Source organism: Podarcis vaucheri (genome assembly GCF_965113315.1).
Source record: "Podarcis vaucheri genome assembly, chromosome: 10".
NCBI classification, from domain to species: domain Eukaryota; kingdom Metazoa; phylum Chordata; class Lepidosauria; order Squamata; family Lacertidae; genus Podarcis; species Podarcis vaucheri.
This window is the reverse complement of record NC_138748.1, coordinates 71,016,572-71,043,250: the sequence shown is the minus strand read 5'-3', so window position 1 is coordinate 71,043,250 and position 26,679 is coordinate 71,016,572. Positions and strand designations below refer to the sequence as shown.

General features: G+C 46.7%; 1 protein-coding gene across 1 annotated transcript in view; it reads left to right on the top strand.

Moving 5' to 3' along the window:
• Positions 1–26,080, top strand: part of KCP (kielin cysteine rich BMP regulator) — a 104,289-nt gene extending 78,209 nt beyond the window's left edge. Inside the window, exons 39-51 of the mRNA XM_082238688.1 lie at positions 1,622–1,704; positions 5,057–5,177; positions 7,530–7,612; positions 9,230–9,329; positions 10,250–10,338; positions 10,440–10,542; positions 11,896–12,038; positions 14,685–14,857; positions 17,533–17,644; positions 17,773–17,874; positions 20,134–20,298; positions 22,959–23,265; positions 25,553–26,080. Coding sequence (XP_082094814.1) covers positions 1,622–1,704; positions 5,057–5,177; positions 7,530–7,612; positions 9,230–9,329; positions 10,250–10,338; positions 10,440–10,542; positions 11,896–12,038; positions 14,685–14,857; positions 17,533–17,644; positions 17,773–17,874; positions 20,134–20,298; positions 22,959–23,265; positions 25,553–25,770 — 1,799 coding nt within the window. The 3' untranslated portion in view covers positions 25,771–26,080. The remainder of the gene's footprint in view (positions 1–1,621; positions 1,705–5,056; positions 5,178–7,529; positions 7,613–9,229; positions 9,330–10,249; positions 10,339–10,439; positions 10,543–11,895; positions 12,039–14,684; positions 14,858–17,532; positions 17,645–17,772; positions 17,875–20,133; positions 20,299–22,958; positions 23,266–25,552) is intronic.
• Positions 26,081–26,679: the final 599 nt, after the last annotated feature.

The following is a 26,679-nucleotide window of genomic DNA, read 5'->3' as shown; positions in this document are numbered from 1 at the left end:
AGGGCGGCTGTCTACCAGCTCCATCTGGTACGCAGGATGAGAGCCTTCCTGCCTGCGGACTGCCTCGCCAGAGTGGTGCATGCTCTGGTTATCTCCTGCTTGGACTACTGCAATGTGCTCTACGTGGGGCTACCTTTGAAGGTGACCCGGAAACTACAACTAATCCAGAATGCGGCAGCTAGACTGGTGACTGGGAGTGGCTGCTGAGACCACATAACACCGGTCTTGAAAGACCTACATTGGCTCCCAGGACGTTTCTGAGCACGATTCAAAGTGTTGGTGCTGACCTTGAAAGCCCTAAACTGCCTCAGTCCAGTATACCTGAAGGAGCATCTCCACCCCCATCGTTCTGCCCGGACACTGAGGTCCAGCTCTGAGGGCCTTCTGGCGGTTCCCTCCCTGCGAGAAGCCAAGTTACAGGGAACCAGGCAGAGGGCCTTCTCGGTGGTGGCGCCCGCCCTGTGGAACGCCCTCCCACCAGATGTCAAAGAGAAGAACAACCACCAAACTTTTAGAAGACATCTGAAGGCAGCCCTGTTTAGGGAAGCTTTTAATGTTTAATAGGTTATTGTATTTTAGTGTTTTGTTGGAAGCCGCCCAGAGTGGCTGGGGGGACCCAGCCAGATGGGCGGGGTATAAATTATTATTATTATTATTATTATTATTATTATTATTATTATTATTATTGGTATGCCACAAACCTCGTTTCCGTGAACTATTCAGTTTCCTCAAAGGAAATAGAAAAATCATAAACCTTAAGTGACCAAAATTCAAAAAAAGGGGTAGAACTCCCAAAAAATTCTGAAGTATTATAATCCTAGCTCAACCTAGGTGAAGCAAAGCACAGTAATAAAGGATTGAGGACTCAAAGGTACAGTTTCTGAGTTTACAAAAAGGGGTTTGAAAGCCTAAATGGCAAGTTTTAGAGAAAGCCCAACTTGAAGGAAGCAAAGCACAGTATTAAAGGGTTGAGGACTCGGCTGTGAAAATTCTAGTGCTGCTTTTACAAAAAAGGTTTTAAAAACCTAAATGGCACAAATTCAAAGAAGGCAATTTTAGATTTTAAACAAACTCAAGAACAGGGCTGAAACGCTCCCATGGTCTAGTTGTTACTGCTGGTGTTAAGTCTTTAACTGAGGAAACTGAATAGTTCAGTGAAATGAGGTTTGTAGCCAACATCCAGTTAAGGCTTTGTTCAATTTTAGGATTTTCTATTTTTTTCCCTTAAACTTTTTGAATTTTATTACTTAGTTTATTTCCACAGCATAATATTTCTAATCAATTACTTCTCATTTCGGGGATTTTCACGTTATTTTGTTCGTTTTGTGCAATTTCTCAGTTCCCTGTCTTTTTCTACTTGTGAAATTATTTGCGGTATGGAGAAAGTGTGGAGAGCTTTCGCCCTTCTCTCCTAACGCCAGAACTTGTGAAGATGAATTTCCCAAAGTGGTTAAAAATGTCTGGGGAAGCATAGATTTTTGGGCAAATTTCCAAAAAAATTAAAATGCTCTTTTTGGAAATTTTGGCCAAAAAACAACAACAAAAACACGATTTTTGTGCACGGATTTTTGCTTTTTGAAATATGGCAAGCCTCAAATAATCCTGGCCTCCCCTTTCCCAGATTGCACTTACGAGGGCCGGGCGTACGGGCCGGGCGAGAGTTTCCAGCCAGGACAAGACCCCTGCGAAATCTGCACCTGTGAGGTGAGCAGCCTGGTTGCGGGTTGGGCTAGATGACCTCTGGAGGACCCTTCTGATTCAACAGTCATAGAATTTTATGACTTCCGTACCTGGGAGGCAGGAGAGGTGAGGCTATGCCCACCTGGCGTTGTGACTGGGTGGCGCTGATTTTGAAAAATAAATACATTTATGAGAAAACAGACGTACATACAAGTAAACAAACATACAATCAAATAATCAAGTAACAGAAAAAAATCAAACAAACCACCACATTATAAGTTACAAGAAGATTAATATAATTATCCTCATATATACTCCTCATACTGAGCACAATTCTAAAACTTATAGAGAAGAAATTTAAAACTGACTTCCAATTAATCTCACTGTACTTTATCTATCCATTACTTTATACTGCACAGTTACATATTTCTTATATACAGTGGTGCCCCGCCAGACGAATGCCTCGCAAGATGAAAAACTCGCTAGACGAAAGGGTTTTGCGGTTTTTGAGCTGTTTCGCAAGACGAATTTCCCTATGGGCTTGCTTCGCAAAACGAAAAACGAAAACGTCTTGCAAGTTTGTTTCCTTTTTCTTAACACCGTTAATACAGTTGTGACTTGACTTCGAGGAGCAACTCATAGAACGTGGTGTGGTAGCCTTTTTGAGGTTTTGGGTGATTTTTGAAGCTTTTCCAAAACTTTTCCGACACCATGCTTCGCAAGACGAAAAATTCGCTAGACGAAAAAACTCGCGGAACGAATTAATTTCGTCTTGCGAGGCACCACTGTAGTTCTTAGAATTTATATACTGCCCTATACCTTGGGGTCTCTGCAGAAACAGGGCAGCGCAAGGGGGCATCTAGGTCCAGCCCTCTGAAAAGCAGGAATCAGGACTTAAACATCTCGGACAAATAGCCATCACACCTCTATTTAAAAGCCTCCAGTGAATAATAGAATCATGGAACTGTCAAGTTAGAAGGGACACCAAGCGCCATCTAGTCTAGTGCAACTAAACCATACATCTGGTACGCAGGATGAGACCCTCCCTGCTCTCAGACTGTCTCGCCAGAGTGGTGCATGCTCTGGTTATCTCCCGCTTGGATTACTGCAGTGCGCTCTACGTGGGGCTACCTTTGAAGGTGACTCGGAAACTACAACTAATCCAGAATGCGGTAGCTAGACTGGTGACTGGGAGCGGCCGCCGAGACCACATAACACCAGTCTTGAAAGACCTACATTGGCTCCCAGTACGTTTCCGAGCGCAATTCAAAGTGTTGGTGCTGATCTTGAAAGCCCTAAACGGCCTCAGCCCAGTAGACCTGAAGGAGCGTCTCCACCCCCATTGTTCTACCCGGACACTGAGGTCCAGCGCCGAGGGCCTTCTGGCGGTTCCCTCACTGCGAGAAGCCAAGTTACAGGGAACCAGGCAGAGGGCCTTCTTGGTGGTGGCACCCGCCCTGTGGAACGCCCTCCCACCATATGTCAAAGAGAAAAACAACTACCAGACTTTTAGAAGACATCGGAAGGCAGCCCTGTTTAGGGAAGCTTTTAATGTTTGATGTATTATAGTATTTTAATATTCTTTTGGAAGCCGCCCAGAGTGGCCAAGGAAGCCCAGCCAGATGGGCGGGGTATAAATAATAAATTATTATTATTATTTTTATTATTATTATTATTATTATTATACATGACCGGTGTTAGCCCTTGCAGGGTGATAAAACTGTTCCTTTGCTAGAAGAAAAGCAACATCGGGAGCGGAGACCCCTTCCTCTTTTGACTTTCCCCTTATAAGTTTCAGTTTCCATTTCCCCAGAACGAATTTTGCATTTCTCAAGCGCCCTCTGCAGTCCTTGCACAGAAGCTGCTGCATCCCTGCTATGTCCGCAAATATGATGTGAAGATGTGAAGCTTTGTGTACTCAGCAAATATTTCGAAGGAATGTACCGTATTTTTCGCCCCATACGACGCACCGGCCCATAAGACGCACCTAGTTCTTTGGGGGGGAAATAAAGGGGAAAAAATTATTTCCCCCCCCCCCAGGTGCGCTGCGCTACACCAGGAGCTTGGGGCGTGCGGAGCTCAGCGCGCCCCAAGCTTCTGCGTGCCGGCAAGGTCTCCGCTAGCGTGGGAGAGCCGGGCGCCTCTCCCAGGGCTAGTGGACCCCTGCGCTAATCCAGAAGCTTGGGGCGAGCTGAGGTCAGCGCGCCCCAAGCTTCTGCGTGCCGGCAAGCAGTCCGCTAGCCCTGGGAGAGCCGCGGGGCTCTCCCAGGGCTAGCGGATCGCTGCGCTACACCAGGAGCTTGGGGCGTGCTGAGCTCAGCGCGCCCCAAGCTTCTAGGTGCGCGCAAGCAGTCCGCTGCCGCCCCAAGCCTCGCGCACCCGGCGGGACCTCCTGCCGGGCACGCGAGGCTTGCAGGCATTCGCCCCATAAGACGCACCCCGATTTCCCCTTCATTTTTGGAGGGGGAAAAGTGCGTCTTATGGGGCGAAAAATATGGTATGTATATGAAAATATTCATTTCCTTTCTCTTATAATCAAGCGGCGTTTGGTACTTTAAGTTTGACGAAGCAATAAAATGCCGCGCCAAAGGCCACTGGTTGCCCCTCACACTTTCCTTCCGCAGCATTTGATATTTTCATTTACATTCATTCCTTCGAAATAAGATGGGTTTACGAAGCAATTCTCTATCCTCCCACCACGCTGACGAAGAATTCTACGAAACAGCAGTCAATATCCGGAATCACTGTTCAGTGTTGGACATCATATTTGCCGAATACACAAAGCTTCACAGCTTGTCTTTCATCCTACAATTATTATTACTACTACTACTACTACTACTACTACTACTACTTATACCCCGCTCATCTGGCTGGGTTTCCCCAGCCACTCTGGGCGGCTCCCAACAGAATATTAAAAACACAATAAAACATCAAACATTAAAAACTTCCCTAAACAGGGCTGCCTTCAGATAATACGTGCAATAATAAGTTAAAAGCAGGCTCCGGTTATAACCGCTGCGGAAGGGTGTTGTATTCGCCTCCTGGTGGAACAGAAAAGTTTTCAGCAGGTGCTCAAAGGCGGGCGCCTGCTGAATCTCTAGTGGCAGGGAGTTCCGCAGGGCTGAAGGCCAATGACACTAAAGGCACCAAAGGGCTGCCTTTGGATAATACATGCAATAATAGGTTAAAAGCAGGCTCCGGTTATAACCGCTGCGGAAGGGTGTCATATTCACATCCTGGTGGAACAGAAAAGTTTTCAGCAGGTGCTCAAATCTGCTGAATCTCTAGTGGCAGGGAGTTCCGCAGGGCCGAAGGCCAACGACACTTAAAGGCACAGAAGGGGCCTGGGCTGATTCTCTTCTGCTTCCTTCCCCAGCTGATGTCCGACGGGGAACAACATCTGCAGTGCTACCGCAAGCAGTGCCCCAGCCTCCTGGATTGCCCCCGGGAACAGATCCAGGCGCCGGGCGCCGGGCACTGCTGCCCAACCTGCGCACGTGAGTCTTGCCCCTAATCTGCACCCCCATTCCCCTCCAAGCCTCAGCAGGAGCAGAGTGGGGAGTGTCCCTCTCTGAATCCGTTCCCCTTGCGCTTCCAGGGGTACAGGCAAGGAAGATAAACGCTTTTCCATTTGTCTTGTGCAAACTCGGCTCTCCCGATGTTTTGAGACTACAATTCCCATCATCCCTGTTAGCTAGGGATTATGGGAGTTGTAGTCCCAAAACATCCGGAGGGCCGAGTTGGCCTGTGCCTGGTCTTGTGCAATCTCCGGCTTGGTTTTTTTTTTGCTGAAAGTGGAGCTGTAAACTGGCCTCTGCCACCTGGGGCGCGCTAGGCGCTTTGAACTATAACTTCCAGCACCCCCAGCCAGCTGGAGAGTGCCTGGTCTGGAAAATCTGGTTTAAAACACACCCTGTGGGTCGTTTCAGAGTGTTATAAGAAAAAAACTGCTCCCTTTCCCTTATGGGAAAAGCCTGTAAATAGAATCTTTAAGTAGGTTCCCTATCGGTAAGAGAAAATAACAGAGACCGAGGATGAAGTTGATGAATTAGATAAATTAGAATTAGATAAATTAACAGGAAGGATTCAAAACCTGCGGGATCAGAGATTCTTAGAAGGCTGGAGTAAATATTTGAACTGTTTGAAAAGTAACTGTGATGAACGGGTTATGCTAGTAGGACTGCAAGAAGTTTTGTAAGGTGGATTATTTGAAACATTGCAAGAAAGACTGTGAAGAGAGTTATTAGTGAATAACTGTTCTGCATTTCTTAAGTGATAAAGAGCGGAAAATCATCAGAGGTGTTGATGGAAGTCTAAAAATATTGTATAAGATGAGAAGTTATGTTGTATGACTGTTGGAACTGATATGTCAAAAAATTAATAAAAATGTATATATATATAAAAAGGGAGAATAACAGAGGCCAACCAGAGAATATTGAGAAGCAAAGCAGCTAGTAAGCCTGATCTTTATTGAACTGTTGCAACAGGGTGCTCCGCTCACCACGCGCAGGAGAGGGGAGGAACCCAGAAAAATGGTGCTCAAGCCCTTATATAGACTTTTGAAATTGCCCACCCTGTAGCCCAAGACCACCCCAAAAAACATCATACAACATACATACATCTACAGATGAAATTCTGTCTGCCAGGTTTCCTGATAATGGTCACTGGTTGAGTTACCTGGGCAGCCTGGCCATTCTTTTGTGATGGTCTGCCCCACGGAGGACCTTAAGGTCCACAAATGACAACATTTTGGAGGTCCCAGGTCGCAAGGTGGTTAGATTGGTCTCAACAAGGGCCAGGGCCTTTTCAGTACTGGCCCCAACGTGGTGGAACGCTCTGTCCCAAGAGACCAGGGCCATGCGGGACTTGAGATCTTTCCACAGGGCCTGCAAGACAGAGCTGTTCCGCCTGGCCTTTGGTTTGGACTCAGTCTGACCCTTATGTTTCCCTCCCCTTATGGTTTTGATTTATGGGCTACTATTAAAATAAGGCTGCATTTTAAACTGTATTTTAACCCATATTTTAAATTGTGATTTCCCCCCCCCTTCCCCTCCCCTATTACGTTTTTATTGTGATTTTACTGGTGTTAGCCGCCCTGAGCCTGGCTCTGGCTGGGGAGGGCGGCGTATAAATAAATTATATTATTATTATTATTATTATTATTATTATTATTATTATTATTACCGTATTTTTCGCTCTATAAGACACACCAGACCACAAGACGCACCTAGTTTTTGGAGGAGGAAAACAAGAAGAAAAAAATTCTGAATCTCAGAAGCCAGAACAGCAAGAGGGATCGCTGCGCAGTGAAAGCAGCAATCCCTCTTGCTGTTCTGGGTTCTGGGATAGCTGTGCAGCCTGCATTCGCTCCATAAGACGCACACACATTTCCCCTTACTTTTTAGGAGGGAAAAAGTGAGTCTTATCGAGCAAAAAATACGGTAGTTCTTGAATCCAGATCATAAGCTCACCCTATTCACACACAAATATGCCCTTAAGACAGGTAAGCAAAAGACTATAGAGAGGATTTCTATTTCCTTTCTCCTTGCAGAGAAATATTTGAGGTCAGTTCGGGAGAGTCCAAAAGACTTCAGGATTGCTCTCCTGTACTATTTTAGACACGTGGTTTATATACGTATGTGTTTGCCTTGTAAATTTATGAACGCTTATTATATATTTGGGACCTTGGAATTCTTATAACAGGAGCATCGGATGGTGAAGAGAAGGCAACATCTTGGTTGACTTCCTCTAGTCCCTCCCTTCTGAGTTTCCTTGTGATTAAAAGGAACAGCTTTCCAATATCATTATTAAACTAATATCATTAATAAACATTTCTGCTTTTTTTGCAGAAGCACTTAGCAACTGCACTTCCACCCTGGTGGGCAATGAGGTCCAAGCCACCGACGAGCCCTGCTACACCTGCCAGTGCAAGGTGAGTCCCGCCAGGTAACCTGCGCATAGCTGTCAACTTACAGATTTGAAAAGAAGGGATCAGCAGCCAAAATAAGGGATCAACAATTACTTTGATAAAATACATATTTTGTTGCGTGCAAATGGCTTTAGATACCTATTAGATGCTATAAATTACCATGTAGCATATACAGATAGGTAGTCGTACCAGACTTAACACGGACACTGGCACCAGAGCCTGCAATAAACCCAGATGCCAACTTTGCTGCCACATACACCCGGACAACACCATTACTGGCCCCAACAACATCACACATACCATCTCGGGACTATTTAATTGCTCATCGTCTAACATTGTGTATGCCATCAAATGCCAACAGTGTCCTTCAGCTCTCTATTGGACAAACAGGCCAAACCTTACGCCAAAGAATAAACGGACATAAATCTGACATCAAGAATCACAAAACAGAGAAACCAGTAGGAGAACACTTCAATCTCCCAGGACATTCTATACAAGATCTCAAAGTAGCTGTTTTACTACAAAGGAATTTCAGAAATAGACTGGAAAGAGAAGCTGCTGAATTGCAACTCATTACCAAACTCAAAACCATGGAGAGACCTGGTCTGAACAAAGACATTGGATTCTTATCTCATTATACATGACTAAGCCATTTTTCACCTTCTCACCCCTTGCCTTTTCCTGTAAGACCTATTGCAGTCGTTAAGAGTCGTCAACAGGCTCATCTCAGCTATCTGCCAATCTCCCATTCCCACCACCCTTCTGAGTAATACCCCTCCCGCAACTTCTGTTTCAGTGTATCTGAAGAAGTGTGCATGCACACAAAAGCTCATACCAAGAACTAACTTAGTTGGTCTTTAAGGTGCTACTGGAAGGAATTTTTTTATTTTGCATATAGCATATATTCAACACAAAAAAACAGCAACAATTTGTTATTGACTAAGCACAGCTGGATATATAAAGGACTCCATTACCTTCAGTAATTTAGGGCCTCATCAAACCTAAAACCAACCCTGATAGGGTCTGTCATTTTAGGGGGTGAAACTCAAATTTTGCAAACTTCTTCAGCAAAAGGCCTTAAAAATATGCTTTTGGGTGTGAGGAATTCAAATCTGCTATTATTTTTGTGACTGGACAACGTTTACCTTCTGAAAATGCCAGGCAATGCTTAATAATAATAATCATCATCATAGTAATAATATAACTGCAAGTATCTGGCAATCATTTTAAATGATTGCAATTTTACACACAGCTGGACATAGAGAGGGCCCCATTACCTTCAGACTGCTGCATTCTGAATCCTATTGTTCTAGGACCAATCAGACTGCTGCATTCTGGATCCTATTGTTCTAGGACCAATCACGCTACTGCATTTTGGATCCTGTTGCTCTAGGACCAATCATACGGCTGCATTTTGGATCCTATTGTTCTAGGACCAATCACGCTACTGCATTTGGGATCCTATTTAACTCAGTATGTAACATGGGCATTGGGAAGAGGGCTCTTTTTACTCTCTTATGTTAAGTCCTCTGAGATCTCTACAACACACACACACACACACACACACACACACATCTCGCCTCTGATTTCCCAGCTCAGCTGTTGTCTGTTTCCACGCAGGACCTGACCTGGGTTTGTGTACACCAAGTCTGCCCGGCGCTGAGCTGCCCCACAGCGGAGCGTTTCACTCCGCACGGAGCCTGTTGCCCCATCTGCGATGGTGAGCTCTCTCTCTCCCTCCCCGCTCTCTGATTTCCACCCCCCCACACCTATCCAAAGCTTTCTTCCGGAGGGACAGGCCACCCTGATGGACCCGCCACACCCTGGAGCCTGGAGGTGGGTGGAGTGGATTTAGGTTTGGGTGGCATCTCTCTGACAAAACCCCGCAAATACCAGTGGCAGGGAGTTCCCCTGATTTTGATCTCCCCCGGTCCAGCAAGCACAGATTTCTGCCTCATACAGTGGCTTGACCAGACCTGCCGGATAACCCTGAAGCACACACATAGTCTTATCTCCTTCCCGTCCCTCATTTCTTCCTTTCTTCCCTCCCTCCCGTCATACCTCCCTCCCTCCCTCCCTTGTTCCTTCCTTCCTTCCTTCCTTCCTTCCTTCCTTCCTTTCTTCCCTTCCTTCCTTCCCTCCCTCTTCTCTCCCTCCCTCCCTCCTTTCCTTCCTTCCCTCATCCCTTGTTCCTCCCTCCCTCCCTTCCCTCATTCCTCCCTCCCTCCCTTGTTCCTTCCTTCCTTCCTTCCTTCCTTCCTTCCTTCTTTCCCTCCCTCCCTCTTCTCTCCCTACCTCCTTTCCTTCCTTCCCTCGTTCCTTCTTTCGTTCCTCCCTCCCTTCTTCCTTCCTTCCCTTCTTCCTTCCTTCCTTTCCTCCTCCCTCCCTCCCTCCTTCCTTCCTTCCTTTCTTTCTTTCTTCCCTCCCTCCCTCCCTCGTTCCTTCCTTCCCTCATTCCTTCTTCCTTCCTTCCTTCCTTCCTTCCTTCCTTCCTTCCTTCCTTCCTTCCTTCCTTTATTCCCTCTTCCCTCCCTCCTTTCCTTCCTTCCCTCCTTTTCCAAGCCCCCCCCCAGCTCCCCCTGACTTGAGCCCAGTGGTGTCCCGCTTATTCCTCCCTTTCCCCCCCCGTCCTTTTTCCAGAGTGTGTGATTGAGGTCGAGGGGCGACGCGTGTCTGACGGGGAGACCTGGAAAGACAGTGCGGACAACTGTGTCTCCTGTTCGTGCAACGTAAGTCCTGGAGGCGAGGGGGGGGCAGGGGAGAGATCTGCCAAGGCCCCCCTGGCAACCGTGAACATCCTTTCATCTTTCCGTCTTTCCTTGATGCGCAGCTGGGCCACGTGGAGTGCCACATCCAGGAATGCCTGCCCCTCGTGTGCCAAGACGGACTGGCGAAGTTGCAAGTGCCCGGGGAGTGCTGCGCCAAGTGCCAAGGTAGGAGCTGGGCAGCTCAGCTGTTCAAAGCATGTCAGTGCGATAAAATCCGCAAAGCGAGAAGCCAGGACTTCTCTTAGGGATTATAGGCGCAGAAATCCCAAAATTGGTAGAGTTGTAACAGCAGCAGCTAGGATTCTATATGTACCCAGCCAGATGGGTGGGGTACAAATAATAAATTGTTGTTTAGTCGTTTAATTGTGTCCGACTCTTCGTGACCCCTGGACCAGAGCACGCCAGGCACTCCTGTCTTCCACTGCCTCCCGCAATTTTGTCACACTCATGCTGGTAGCTTCGAGAACACTGTCCAACCATCTCGTCCTCCGTTGTCCCCTTCTCCTTGTGCCCTCCATCTTTCCCAGCATCAGGGTCTTTTCCAGGGAGTCTTCTCTTCTCATGAGGTGGCCAAAGTCTTGGAGCCTCAGCTTCAGGATCTGTCCTTCCAGTGAGCACTCAGGGCTGATTTCCTTCAGAATGGAGAGGTTTGATCTTCTTGCAGTCCATGGGACTCTCAAGAGTCTCCCTCCAGCACCAGAATTCAAAAGCCTCCATTCTTCGGCGATCAGCCTTCTTTATGGTCCAGCTCTCACTTCCATACATCACTACTGGGAAAACCAGAGCTTGAACTATACGGACCTTTGTATCCGTCAATTTGGCCAGTTCCAAATATTCACATAATTTACATAACCATTCCTCTTTGGTCGGTACCTGGTTACCCTTCCAGTACTTAGCCACCAAGATTCTCGCCGCTGATATCGCGTACAGAAAGAATTTAGTATTTCCTCTAGAAATATCACTATTCAGTATTCCCAAAAGGTATGTTTCTGGTCTTTTGCTATGTGAAGTTCTTAGTAACCTTTTTATTTCTTAGTAACCTTTTTATTTCTTCTTAACGGTTAAGGGAGCTGGGCATGTTTAGCCTGGAGAAGAGGAGGTTAAGGGGTGATATGATAGCCATGTTCAAATATATAAAAGGATGTCATATAGAGGAGGGAGAAAGGTTGTTTTCTGCTGCTCCAGAGAAGTGGACACGGAGCAATGGATCCAAACTACAAGAAAGAAGATTCCACCTAAACATTCGGAAGAACTTCCTGACAGTAAGAGCTGTTTGACAGTGGAATTGCTGCCAAGGAGTGTGGTGGAGTCTCCTTCTTTGGAGGTCTTTAAGCAGAGGCTTGACAACCATATGTCAGGAGTGCTCTGATGGTGTTTCCTGCTTGGCAGGGGGTTGGACTCGATGGCCCTTGGGGTCTCTTCCAACTCTATGATTCTATGATTCTTTGGATCGTGTCCCACTACGGGTGCCTTCTCCACAGGCGTGAGCTGACCGCCCTTCCTCTCTCTGCTCCCCAGACCCAAGCGCCACCTGCACCCACCAAGGCCAGACCTTCCAGTCCAATGACCACTGGCAGGTGGACGAATGCACGGCCTGCACCTGTGTGTCTGGAGAGGTGCACTGCCGGAACGAGCGCTGCCCACCCGCTGCCTGCGCCGCTGTGAGTCGAAGGGGTAGGGGGGAGATTCATCCAGCCCCTGGTAGACCTTGGCGAGGTCTTCGCTCCATGAGCCGCTGTCTGAGGATCGCCGCTGGTGGGCATGGAGAACCAATGCTCCTTTCAATGCTCCAATGCGGTTGGAGGATGGATGGCGGCTAACAGATTGAGGTTGAATCCTGACAAGACAGAAGTACTGTTTTTGGGGGACAGGGGGCGGGCGGGTGTGGAGGACTCCCTGGTCCTCAGTGGGGCATCTGTGCCCCTGAAGGACCAGGTGCGCAGCCTGGGAGTCATTTTGGACTGACAGCTGTCCATGGAGGCGCAGGTTAACTCTGTATGCAGGGTGGCTGTCTACCAGCTCCACCTGGTATGCAGGATGAGACCCCACCTGCCCGCAAACTGTCTCGCCAGAGTGGTGCATGCTCTAGTTATCTCTCGCTTGGACTACTGCAATGCACTCTGCGTGGGGCTGCCTTTGAAGGTGACCCAGGCAACTACAACTAATCCAGAATGCGGCAGCTAGACTGGTGACTGGGAGTGGCCGCCGAGACCACATAACACCGGTCTTGAAAGACCTACATTGGCTCCCAGTACGTTTCCTTTTTTTTTTTAAGAATAATTTTTTATTAACCGACCAATCACATCAAATCAAACCAAATTACATAAATTCCAAATTACGCAGCCGAATTTTAAATTTTTGTTGGGGGTACCCATATTTCAAGTTCCGAAGGGATCCAATCAACTTCTTGCTTCTTACTGCTGTTTTAATGTCCACAAATATAACCTTATGATATTCACAGTACTATCCAGTCCTTATTATTTTTCCACATCTCTTGTTGTTATTTTCATATATTTTTCCTTTCTCTTTGTGACCTCTGATAGTCTCCGCAAGCTGGTTAGAACAGTTTGTAATCCTGCGTGGATTTTTTTTTTTTTTATCCAGTAGCCATATCCAGACGTTTTCCATATAACATCACTTCCATACATCAAAACAGTCTTAGTGTCATTAATCTTCAACAATCTGCCTCCTTTCTCAAAACCTCTGAGGAGATTCACCAGGAATGCAGTCTGAAAATGAGTCCGTTCCTCCTCCCGGCTATAAATCCTTTGGCAAGATGGCGACTCCGAATTAATTGCTGTGCTATTCCAAAAGCTCTTATTGCTTCTCGATCTCCATAAAGCATACTTTTGGTTAAAGTTTATCTCCACACAGATCTTAATCATCCTGCATGGGTCAGTTCAACCGGCGGTTCTAATGAGGAGGGGTTCTTGTAAATCACATAGAAGGAAAGTAAACCCCCCCCCCATTCAGCCCCGTTGTCAACATACCCCGCCTTTGGTGTATCTTCATTGTAAAATATTCCTGTTTCTCCAGCCCGTCGTCTTCTTTCGCAGAGGTCACTTAAATTAGCAGATTTCACTCCCCTTCTTCACTTGAAATATGTGCATTTGCTTCTTTTGTAATTAATTATTCCAAATTGCTGCAACTATTGCGCCATCAGAGACAGCGTCCAGGAGAGCCGAGGTCCACACGGGGGCATTCTGTCTAGGGCCCTCACCCCCTTCTTTCGAATTAGGGGGTGATTTATGGGCACAGCAGGCAAGGGCAGTGTTCCCCATTTCCTTGGGGCAACAAGGGGGGCTGCCTACTCCCATAACAGCCTCTTAATTAGCCCGTGTGGGTCAGAGAGATGGTATTGTCGGCCATCTTCCAATGCGCCCCCTAGTGGCCCCCGGCTCCCAGTACGTTTCCAAGCACAATTCAAAGTTTTGGTGCTGACCTTGAAAGCCCTAAACGGCCTCGGTCCAGTATACCTGAAGGAGTGTCTCCACCTCCATCGTTCTGCCTGGACACTGAGGTCCAGCGCCGAGGGCCTTCTGACAGTTCCCTCACTGCAAGAAGCAAAGCTACAGGGAAACAGGCAGAGGGCCTTCTCGGTGGTGGCGCCTGCCCTGTGGAACACCCTCCCATCAGATGTCAAAGAGAAGAACAACTACCAGACTTTTAGAAGACATCTGAAGGCAGCCCTGTTTAGGGAAGCTTTTAATGTTTAATAGGTTATTGTATTTTAGTGTTCTGTTGGAAGCCGCCCAGAGTGGCTGGGGAAACCCAGCCAGATGGGCGGGGTATAAATAATAAAGTGTTATTATTATTATTATTATTATTATTATTATTATTATTATTATTATTATTATTATATTTCTTGCCATAGAATATTCTTGTAGGGAAGTTGTCACGCTGCAGTTTGCGTGGCTGCCGCTAGGTGGCGATGCCAGTGGCAGCATGACAACAGAACAGCAGGCATCTCAAGGAAGGAAGTTAGCGGTTGGGTGATGGTTGACTCACCCAAATGAGCTGCCGTGGAACAGCCAGGACAGGGCAGGGCATGACTACAGAACCAATCCTGCTCTGCTGCCACCAACATCTGCCTCGGGAGCTTCAGAGGGAGAGGAGGAAGAAAGAGGCAATGGATTAGGAGCCACTGTCATGCGGTGGTTGCACCAGGACCTGGGAAACGGGATCAGTTCTGCACATAGCCCTGAAGCCGTTTCGGATGCTCCTAAGATACAGCCCAGAAAGTGGGGAGCAGGGGTAGGGGGAAGAATGCCACGCTGATGCTCTCACCCCCTTCCTTTGCCCGGCAGGATGAGACGCCCACCCTGATCCCTGGCATGTGCTGCCCGCACTGCGTCCCTCGCCCTGCCACCTGCGTGGCTTTCGGCGACCCGCACTACCGCACTTTCGACGGCAAGATGGTCCACTTTCAGGGCAGCTGCACCTACGTCCTGGCCCAAGACTGCGACGGGGGAGACTTCAGGTGAGACTGGTCCGTCCTATGGAGGGATCGGAAAGGGCAGGATTTGGGGGCGGGGGGAGAAGCGTGGCAAAGAGAACAAAGGAAGAGGGGACGTGCTAGATGGCAGTTTCACAGTTCTCTGGGAGCAGCCACCGTAGAAGGCCCTGTCTGGGTGGCAGGATGGAGAAAGGGGTCTTTCAACTAGCCTGGGCCTTTTAGATGTTTTAGATCAGTGGCTCCCAATTACTGAGGACCCCCTAATTTTCAAAAGCCAAGCCACGCCCCCCCTACTTTTGAAAAATTTTGATAACTCTATGGCAGTTAGCTCTGCAAAACAAAATGTGGTGTAGCCCCTAACAAGCAAAGGACCCCCTAATTGGGAACCGCTGTTTTCGATGTTTTATTTATTCATTATTGGATGTTTATTTATTTATTATTAGATGCTGTTATTAGATGAGTTATTTATTTATTAGATATTTCATTTGCCCAAAGGCATATATAGTCATACCTCGGGTTACAGACGCTTCAGGTTGCACGATTTTGGTTTGCGCACCATGCCGAAACCGGAAATACTGGAACGGGTTACCTCTGGGTTTCGGCACTTGCGCATGCGCAGAAGCGCTAGATCGTGCTTTGCGCATGTGCAGAAATGCTGAATCGCGACCCGCGCGTGCACAGACGCAGCGCAGCAGGTTGTGAACGCTGCTGGTTGCAAACATGCTTCCCTCACGGATCACGTTCGCAACCCGAGCATCCACTGTAATAGACCAGACATATGGACTGAAGATGGAATCATCTGAGGGAAAGCACGGCTTCCCTGGAAAACGCCCACATGGTCTGTCTCCTGACGAAAATGTTGTTGTTTAGTTGTTTAGTCGTGTCCGACTCCTCGTGACCCCCTGGACCAGAGCACGCCAGGCCCTCCTGTCTTCCACTGCCTCCCGCAGTTTGGTCAAACTCATGCTGGTAGCTTCAAGAACACCATCCAACCATCTCGTCCTCTGTCATCCCCTTCTCCTTGTGCCCTCCATCTTTCCCAACATCAGGGTCTTTTCCAGGGAGTCTTCTCTTCTCAAGAGGTGGCCAAAGTCTTGGAGCCTCAGCTTCACAATCTGTCCTTCCAGTGAGCACTCAGGGCTGATTTCCTTCAGAATGGAGAGGTTTGATCTTCTTGCAGTCCATGGGACTCTCAAGAGTCTCCTCTAGCACCAGAATTCAAAAGCATCCATTCTTCGGCGATCAGCCTTCTTGATGGTCCAGCTCTCACTTCCATACATCACTACTGGGAAAACCATGGCTTTAACTATACGGACCTTTGTTGGAAAGGTGATGTGTCTGCTTTTTAAGATGCTGTCTAGGTTTGTGACGAAGATAGAAGTCTTTGTAACAGTCCTGATCATTAAAATTTGTTTTAAGTTGTTGGAAGCCGCCCAGAGTGGCTGGGGCAACCCAGGCCAATGGGTGGCATATAAATATTATCATTACTATTATTATTATTATCAGGCTTTACAGCTCATAACCAGCACTTTGAATTGTTCCAGGAAATGGACCAGTAGCCTTTAGATTTCTTTTAGCAAGAGAGTCGTCTCCTCGCTATAGTGTGCATTCACACGAAAGCTCATACCAATAGCAAACTTAGTTGGTCTCTAAGGTGCTACTGGAAGGAATTTTTTTATTTTGTTTCTCCTATGACTTTTTGGGATATTGCCATATTTTTATATAACTTTTGTCCCCTTGCCTTACACCTGACGGTGATCGGTTTTCTTTCTTTCTTTCTTTCTTTCTTTCTTTCTTTCTTTCTTTCTTTCTTTCTTTCTTTCTTTCCTTCCTTCCTTCCTTCCTTCCTTCCTTCCTTCTTTCTCACTAATGCCAGAACACTTCGTTAACCTTGTTTGTTACATTTAATTCACATCCTTTTCACATGTGAGAAGGATCTAGGAGTCTTGGTTGACCACAAACTTGACATGAGTCAACAGTGTGACGCAGCAGCTAAAAAAGCCAATGCAATTCTGGGCTGCATCAATAGGAGTACAGTATAGCATCTAGATCAAGGGAAGTAATAGTGCCACTGTATTCTGCTCTGGTCAGACCTCACCTGGAGTACGGTGTCCAGTTCTGGGCTCCACAGTTCAAGAAGGACACTGACAAACTGGAACGTGTCCAGAGGAGGGCAACCAAAATGGTCAAAGGCCTGGAAACGATGCCTTATGAGGAACGGCTAAGGGAGCTGGGCATGTTTAGCCTGGAGAAGAGGAGGTTAAGGGGTGATATGATAGCCATGTTCAAATATATAAAAGGATGTCACATAGAGGAGGGAGAAAGGTTGTTTTCTGCCACTCCAGAGAGGCGGACACGGAACAATGGATCCAAACTACAAGAAAGAAGATTCCACCTAAACATTAGGAAGAACTTCCTGACAGTAAGAGCTGTTTGACAGTGGAATTTGCTGCCAAGGAGTGTGGTGGAGTCTCCTACTTTGGAGGTCTTTAAGCAGAGGCTTGACAACCATATGTCAGGAGTGCTCTGATGGTGTTTCCTGCTTGGCAGGGGGTTGGACTCGATGGCCCTTGTGGGCTCTTCCAACTCTATGATTCTATGATTCTAATTTTTATTTTTATTTTTTAAAAATAAGAAATGTAAATGTAACAATAAGTTGTGATACAGAACTCCTTCTTCTCCCTCCCCCTCCTCCATAGCATCCACGTGACTAACGATGACCGTGGACGGACAGGCGTCTCCTGGACCAAGGAAGTGGCCGTGATAATTGGCGACACCACCGTGCAGCTGCTCCAGGACCGGGTTGTCATGGTGAGGGGCAGGAGGGAAGGGGCTGCGATCGGATGCTCCACCCCCCTAAAGAAGCTCCGCCTCCTCCTCCTAAGCTGGGGCTTGGGATCAGGGCCACCTTTAGCATATGCTTATGTCCTCTTCACCAGGTGGACTCCCAGACGGTGACCCTCCCGTTCCTGAAGGAGCCACACCTCTACGTGGAGCTCAAGGCCAGCACCCTTCTCTTGAACACCAACATTGGAGTCAAGGTGCAGAGCAGGGTGGGGACATGATTTCTGGAGAACAGGGTGCTGGGGAGGGGGAAGATGCCATTTCTGTAGCCTTCTCAAGGTGTTGCATCTCCAAGGGATACAGACAAGCTGGAACATGCTCAACCCAAATGATAAAAGGTCTGGAAACCAAGCCTTATGAGAAACAGAGAAGAGAAGACAGAGAGGAGATATAATCATCATCATCATAATTTATTATTTATACCTCACTCATCTGGGTGGGTTTCCCCAGCCACTCTGGGTGGCTTCCAACAAAACACTAAAATACAATAACCTATTAAACATTAAAACCAGCCCTCTGCCTGGTTCCCTGTAAGCTCACTTCTCGCAGGGAGTGCAAGAAGGGCTTTTACATTCGCCAGAAGCTTGGCTCTGCCCTTACCGGTCCTGGAGTAAAGATAAAGGTAAAGGGACCCCTGACCATTATTAGGTCCAGTCATGGCCGACTCTGGGGTTGTGGTGCTCATCTCGCTTTATTGGCCGAGGGAGCTGGCATACAGCTTCTGGGTCATGTGGCCAGCATGACTAAGCTGCTTCTGGCGAACCAGAGCAGCACACGGAAACGCCGTTTACCTTCCCGCCGGAGCAGTACCTATTTATCTACTTGCCCTTTGACGTGCTTTCAAACTGCTAGGTTGGCAGGAGCAGGGACCGAGCAACGGGAGCTCACCCCAGGGCAGGGATTTGAACCGCGACCTTCTGATTGGCATGTCCTTGGCTCTGTGGTTTAACCCACAGTGCCACCCGCGTCCCAGACTATAGAGTTAAACTAAATAACAAAAATCAAAAATCGACTATAGAGTTAAACTAAATAACAAAAATCAAAAAGTTTAAGCAAAAAATTAACATAGAATTGAACAAAGCCTTAAGCTAAACATAAGGCAATGGATTTCAGATGGTTTATCATTTATAAATATCAAACTCATGAGATAAATACGGATCTTTTAAGAAAGAAATTGCTACAGAAAGAAATGTATTGGATTTATAGATTTGGTTCCTTAATTCCGTCAGGTCTCAATTCTTATATTGACTTTAGTTCCTTCTTATAATAATTTCTTACAACTCTATTTAATATTATTCTTCTTATTCTTCACAAACCTTAGCAATCCCGCCCTTTGTTTGAACTGGGTGGTCTGTCCCTTTAAAAATTCTTTCACCCTACAGTATAAACACCCTATATCAGTCTTTAACATCTGCAGTCAGGAGTGTTTCTGCCCTGTTTTTGAGTTTGTTTGAAATATAAAACAGCTTATCTCGTTTTCACAGCCATGTCCTCAATTTCTTATTACTGCTCCTTGGCTCTCTGAAATAGGGCTATGTCCAAAACTTGTCCAAAACAAACCTTTTTTGTAAACTCAGGGAAGCGTTTCAGCCTTGCTCTTGAGTTTGTTTAAAATCATTCAAGGTTTATGATTTCTCTATTTCCTTCTGAAGAGACTGATTAGTCCAGTGAAACGAGGTTTGTAGCCGGCATCTCGTTAAGGCTTTGCTCAATTCTAGGTTAATTTTTTCCTTAAACTTTTTGATTTTTGTAATTTAGTTTAACCCTATAGTCGATTACCGTATTTTCTGCTCCATAAGACACACATTTTTCCTCCTAAAAAGTAAGGGGAAATGTCTGTACGTCTTATGGAGCAAATGCGTGGTCCCTGGAGCCAAATTACCCAGGGGCAAAAAGCAGATCGTGATGCTTCTTTTTTTAGAAAGAGGGAAGGGGGTGTTGAAACAAAGCCGCTGAGCAGCTGATCGGCAAGTGATCAGGAGGGGAGATAAGGGACACTAGCGATAAAGGAGGCTGCCTGGGAGCGGGGAGGTAAAAGCACATGGATCCTCAGGATTCTTGCACTGGGTCACCCCAAATTCACCATCAGATCACATAGCATGTCCATGGCTACAGCCTGCACCAAAATAACCACGCACCCACTGTTTCTTGGGGCTGCAATGGTGCAAAAACGTGGTTACAAAGCATGGATCCACATGGATCCTCAGGATTTTTGCATTGGGCTACCCAACACTCACCGTCAAACCATATGTCTGCGGCCACAGCAGGAACCACAAAAATCATACAGCCACTGTTTTGTTCAGAATATTATTTTTCTTGTTTTCCTCCTCTAAAAACTAGGTGTGTCTTATGGCCAGGTGCGTCTTATGGAGCGAAAAATACAGTACTTCTCATTTCAGGGGTTTTCATTTGTTTTGTGTAATTTCTTGGTTCCGTGACTGTCTTTTCCCCACTAGGTTCTATGGAATGGCCGCTCCCATCTGGAGGTCAGCGTCCCCGGCACATACAAAGGCCACACCTGTGGCCTGTGTGGCAACTTCAATAACTATCCACAGGACGACCTGCGCCTCCGTTCCGGCCACCTCACCTTGTCGGAGGCGGCTTTCGGCAACAGCTGGAAGGTAACAGCAGCGAGGGGGTGGGTGGAAAGGGACATAGCTGTTTTTTCTTTCGAGGAATCCTATTCAGAATAAGGGAATTTTCCTTTAAAAAAGGAAAAAGTTGACAGAAAGTGAGGAGGAATTAAAGAACCTTTTAATGAGGGTGAAAGAGGAGAGTGCAAAATATGGTCTGAAGCTCAACATCAAAAAAACGAAGATCATGGCCACTGGTGCCATCAACTCCTGACAAATAGAAGGGGAAGAAATGGAGGCAGTGAGGGATTTTACTTTCTTGGGCTCCATGATCACTGCAGATGGTGACAGCAGTCACGAAATTAAAAGACGCCTGCTTCTTGGGAGAAAAGCAATGACAAACCTAGACAGCATCTTAAAAAGCAGAGACATCACCTTGCCAACAAAGGTCCATATAGTTCAAGCTATGGTTTTCCCAGTCGTGATGTATGGAAGTGAGAGCTGGACCATCAAGAAGGCTGATCGACAAAGAATGGATACTTTTGAATTATGCTGCTGGATGAGACTCTTGAGAGTCCCATGGACTGCATGGACTGAAGGAAATCAGCCCTGAGTGCTCACTGGAAGGACAGATCCTGAAGCTGAGGCTCCAAGACTTTGGCCACCTCATGAGAAGAGAAGACTCCCTGGAAAAGACCCTGATGTTGGGAAAGATGGAGGGCACAAGGAGAAGGGGACAACGGAGGACGAGATGGTGGGACAGTGTTCTCGAAGCTACCAGCATGAGTTTGACCAACTGCGGGAGGCAGTGGAAGACAGGAGTGCTTGGCGTGCTCTGGTCCAGGGGGTCACGAAGAGTCAGACACGACTAAACCACTAAGCAACAACAGTGGGCAAGGGTGCTAGACCCCAGCCACCGGGGCCACACCGGACGCCGCCTTGCATTGAGACAGACCCATTGGTCCATCTAGTGGTGTCTTCTCTTTCCCTGGTTCATTCTATATATCACAAATCCCTGCATATTTTACAAAAACCAAAGCATTCGGTATTCCCTGATTACATCCATCTAACTTTATTTCTACTGTTGCATTTATCATTATGATAAATTCAATTTATCATAAATTCATAAAGGATTATGAGGAAATTAAAGAACACCTTACGGGTTGTGTCCAATACCGTCAATTGCATGAAGTGTTCAGGACAGATAAGAAAAAAGGTTTCTCAAATGAACCTTCATTATTAGAAAAAGTGTTATTACAAAACATAACTAAGGTAATATCAAAATGTGTGATACATTATTGGAGTGGGAGGTCAAAGACGAACAGGTCAAGGAAGTAATGATCAAGTGGGCTTTAGATATCTGGAAAAACATTGGGAAGAACTATGGAGAAAGAACTGGAAATTTACAGCCTGTGAAGTATTGAGGGGAAATCTAATCAATATGTTTTATAGATGGTACTTAACACCTACCAAAATAGCTAAGATGTATAAGACAAAATAGGGACGCGCGTGGCGCCGTGGGTAAAACCTCAGTGCCTAGGGCTTGCCGATCGTATGGTCGGCAGTTCGAATCCCTGTGGCGGGCTGAGCTCCCGTCTTTCGGTCCCAGCTCCTGCCCACCTAGCAGTTCGAAAGCCCCCCTAAGTGCAAGTAGATAAATAGGTGCCGCTTTATAGCGGGAAGGTAAATGGTGTTTTCGTGTGCCGCGCTGGTGCTGGCTCGCCAGAGCAGCTTCGTCACGCTGGCCACGTGACCCGGAAGTGTCTCCGGACAGTGCTGGCCCCCGGCCTCTTAAGTGAGATGAGCGCACAACCCTAGAGTCGGACACGACTGGCCCATACGGGCAGGGGTACCTTTACCTTTACTTTTATAAGACAAAATACACTGTTGAATTTATCGTAATGCTGCCAGTGTTTTCAGGTGTAGAAGAAGAAGAAGAAGCGTTTGGATTTGATATTCCGCCTTTCACTCCCTTTAAGGAGTCTCAAAGCGGCTAACATTCTCCTTTCCCTTCCTCCCCCATAACAAACACTCTGTGCGGTGAGTGGGGCTGAGAGACTTCAGAGAAGTGTGACTGACCCAAGGTCACCCAGCAGCTGTATGTGGAGGAGCGGAGACGCGAACCCGGTTCCCCAGATTACGAGACTACCACTCTTAACCACTACACCACACAATTTCCCCCCATATATTCAACAAACATTTCCCAATCTCCTCTAAACATATGTTCTTCTTGCTCTCTTATTCCATATGTTGTCTGCAAGCTGCACATATTATATATATATAGAGAGAGAGAGAGAGAGTTTTTTAACATATCATTTTCAACAGTAATTAAACATACTTTTACATCTTATTCATTTTTTTTTACTTCCATCAATCCTGTCTGAAAATTTTCCAGTCTAATCTCTTAGTGTGCATTTCTTATCTTCCCTATCACATTTCAAACTCCTAACCAATATCTCCTATCTTTTTCTACTTTGTAACGCTTTGTATATTTCACCTTACAAAACTTTTTGTAATCCTACTAGCGTAATTTGTTGATTTCAAGCTGCACATATTCTATCAACTTAAGTCGCCAATCTTCTTTCATTGAGACCTCTCTCGTTTCCCATTTTGGGGCTCTGTCTCCCCAAGTTCTTTGGGGTGTTTGGATGCTCAACCAAATGGGCTTCCTTGGCTCTTCTGACATCCTTCTGTTTCTTCCGGCTCAGGTGACCGGCGCCAACGCCACTGGACCGGCCCGCTGCCCCGACGCACCGGACGTGGACCCCTGCAAGGAGTCTGGCTACCGCTCCCGGAAAGAGGCCAACGCCCGCTGCAAGGTCCTCAAGGCGCCCCCCTTTGAGCGCTGCCACCCTGCCGTCCCGCCAGAGCCCTTCTTCGCCTCCTGCGTCTACGATCTCTGTGCCTGCGGAGCGGCCGCGGCAGAAGACTGCCTCTGCGAGGCCCTAGAAGCCTACGCCGCCCAGTGCCGACGGGCAGGGCTGGTGCTGCATTGGCGATCGCCCACGCTCTGCGGTGAGGAGGCGGGCAAGGTGGGGGGGGCAGGAGGGTGGATGGGAGGCCCGTGGACATAGATGGCCCTTGGGGTCCCTTCCGACTCTACCATTCTTTTATTTTTTTAATCGTTTTCTTTAATATAGTGGTACCTTGGTTTTCAAACTTAATCCGTTCCGTAAGTCTGTTCCAAAACCAAAGCATTCCAAAACCACAAGGTGCGCTTTCCCATAGAAAGTCATGCAAAATGGATTAATCCGTTCCAGACTTTGGGAAAACAACCCCTGAAACAGCAATTTAACATGGATTTTACTTTCTAACGAGACCATTGATCCATAAAATGAAAGCAATAAGCAATTTACTGCAGTCACACAATCAATTGGTAGCTGAATTGGGTTCCACGCAGTCACAAAAACAAAACGAAAAGAGCCACAGAAACACAAAATAAATAGCAAAAAAATCTCAGTGTAACGCTCAAAACATAGAATTTTTCATCAGCGTGGTGGGAAGATATAGAATTGCCTCATAAACCCATCTTATTTCAAATGAATGTACGTAAATGAAAATATCAAATGCAGTGACTACATTATTACACGAGCACTGCTCCACGTAGAATTCTACGAAACAGTAGTCAATATCCGGAATCACTGTTCAGTGTTGGACATCATATTTGCTGAATACACAAAGCTTCACACAGCTTGTGTTTCATCGTACAAAGTCTGGTACCTCGCTTCATTTTAAGATTTCCAGAGACTTTGAGACTAAAGATTTCATTTTGGACTTGTTATGGTTTGAAGGAATTCAATAAAGATTGTCCATTGCGTATGTACATGGTCATTGTGTTGCCTGGACATTGCTGACAGAGCTGGGATGTAGCAGTTTCTGTGCAAGGACTGCAGAGGGCGCTTGAGAAATGGGAACTGAAACTTATAAGGGGAAAGTCAAAAGAGAAAGGGGTCTCCGCTCACAAAGTTGCTTTTCTTCTAGCAAAGGAACAGTTTCATAACCCTGCAAGGGCAAACACCGGTCATGTATGGTTTAGTTGCACTAGACTAGATGGCGCTTGGTGTCCCTTCTAACTTGACAGTTCCATGATTCTATTATTCACTGGAGGCTTTTAAATAGAGGTGTGGTGGCTATCTGTCCGGGACGTTTAAGTCCTGATTCCTGCTTTTCAGAGGGCTGGACCTAGATGCCCCCTTGGGCTGCCCTGTCTCTGCAGAGATCCCCAAGTATAGGCCGGTATATGAATTCTAAGAACTATATAAGAAATATATAGTGCGGTATAAAGTAATGGATAGATAAAGTACAGTGAGATTAAGTGGAAGTCAGTTTTAAATTTCTTCTCTATAAGTTTTATAATTGTGTTCAGTATGAGGAGTATATATGAGGATAATTATATTAATCTTCTTGTATCTTATAATGTGGTGGTATGTTTGATTTTTCTGTTGATTGATTGATTGATTGGTTGATTGTATGTTTGTTTACTTGTATGTACGTCTGTTTTCTCATAAATCTACAGTGGTACCTCAGGTTAAGTACTTAATTCGTTTGAGGTGCTTTTGAACTGCTAGGTGGGCAGGAGCAGGGATCGAGCAACGGGAGCTCACCCCATCGCGGGGATTCAAACCGCCAACCTTCTGATCGGCAAGCCCTAGGCTCTGTGGTTTAATCCACAGCGCCACCCACGTCCCTATCAGGAGTATATATGGTGATAATTATATTAATCTTCTTGTATCTTATAATGTGGTGGTTTGTTTGATTTTTCTGTTATTTGATTAATTGATTGATTGATTGATTGATTGATTGATTGTACAGTGGTATCTCAGGTTAAGTACTTAATTCATTCCGGAGGTCCGTTCTTAACCTGAAACTGTTCTTAACCTGAAGCACCACTGAAGCACACACACACACACACACACAGTGGTACCTTGGGTTACATCCGCTTCAGTTTACATACGCTTCAGGTTACAGACTCCGCTAACCCAGAAATCGTGCTTCAGGTTAAGAACTTTGCTTCAGGATGAGAACATAAATCGGGCTCCGGCGGCACAGCGGCAGCGGGAGGCCCCATTAGCTAAAGTGGTGCTTCAGGTTAAGAACAGTTTCAGGTTAAGTACGGACCTCCGGAACGAATTAAGTACTTAACCCGAGGTACTATATAATTGTATAATTTTCATTTGGCTGAGACTCCAACTTCAGCCTGAATTTCAGATGCCATCTCGAGATGAGTCCGGCCTCAGTCCCCGTGGGCCGGATCCTGCCTTATCTAACCTCTCCTCTCTCTTTTTCTCTCCCCTCCCTGCAGCCGTGGGCTGCCCCCAAGACCGGGGCTACGTCTTTGACGAGTGCGGCCCCCCTTGCCCCAAGACGTGCTTCAACCACGCCGTCCCGCTGGGGGTCCTGGAGTCCCACTGCTTCAAGCCTTGTGTGCCAGGCTGCCAGTGCCCCGCCGGGCTGGTGGAACACGAAGCCCACTGCATCCTGCCCGAGTCCTGCCCTCGCATCATCTACGGAACTCTCTGAGACAGGATGGAACCGGATTATTTCCAGGGAAGCCTCCGCCTTTGCCTCGTCTTGGGGAGCCTGGGACTGGGGTGTGGTGGGGCAGCTTCCTTGCCTGTTCCAGGGGGAGAGAGTTTGGCGAAGCAAGCATCTCTCCCTTTGAAAGGCAGGGAGAGAACATGCTCTCTGTGGTGAGAATTCCAGCCTTCATTTCGAAGCATGGTTCTAGTCCTCACTGACTTCCTTCTGTGGCTTCTCCACTCCCTCGAAAAAAATCAAGCCGAAAACTTGAACCGTGGAGCCAGAATAAATTATGTACAACCAAGAAAAATGATTTTCTACCTGGATTTATTGTACCTGGTCATTTTCCTCCTAGAACTCGCCTGGTGGTTTCTGTGCGCACTGATTGTGCAAGCCAAGCGCAATCCTAGTCCTCATTGATGCTTTTCTAAGTGCCAGTGCTGACTGACGTTGCCATCGGCCAATGGGTTTGGGCGCTGAAATATACTCAGAGTCGCAAAGTGATTTCATGCTCTTTATTCAGCTCATAGTGGTGAGGAGGAATGAATAAAAGTCCCCTCAAAGTATCTGCTTTATATACATTATTTACACAATGGGCTGCACATGATTGGTTAATTCTGGAATTCTACTGTAAGCCAATCAGGTTGTGGATTCACTTATATCTGGAGCATGATTGGGTGGTTCCTGCCAACCAATCATACTGCTGCATTGTTCTTGGACCAATCAGACTGCTGCATTCTGAATCCTATTGTTCTAGGACCAATCAGACTGCTGTAATTTGGATCCTATTCAACTCAGTACATAACAGGCCCCCTTCTTTCTAAATAACTCGGATGAATGAAGAGAGAGAACATTTCTCAGATTTGGGGGGGGGCTGCAAACTGGGAGGGGGAGCTAATGCCACACAAG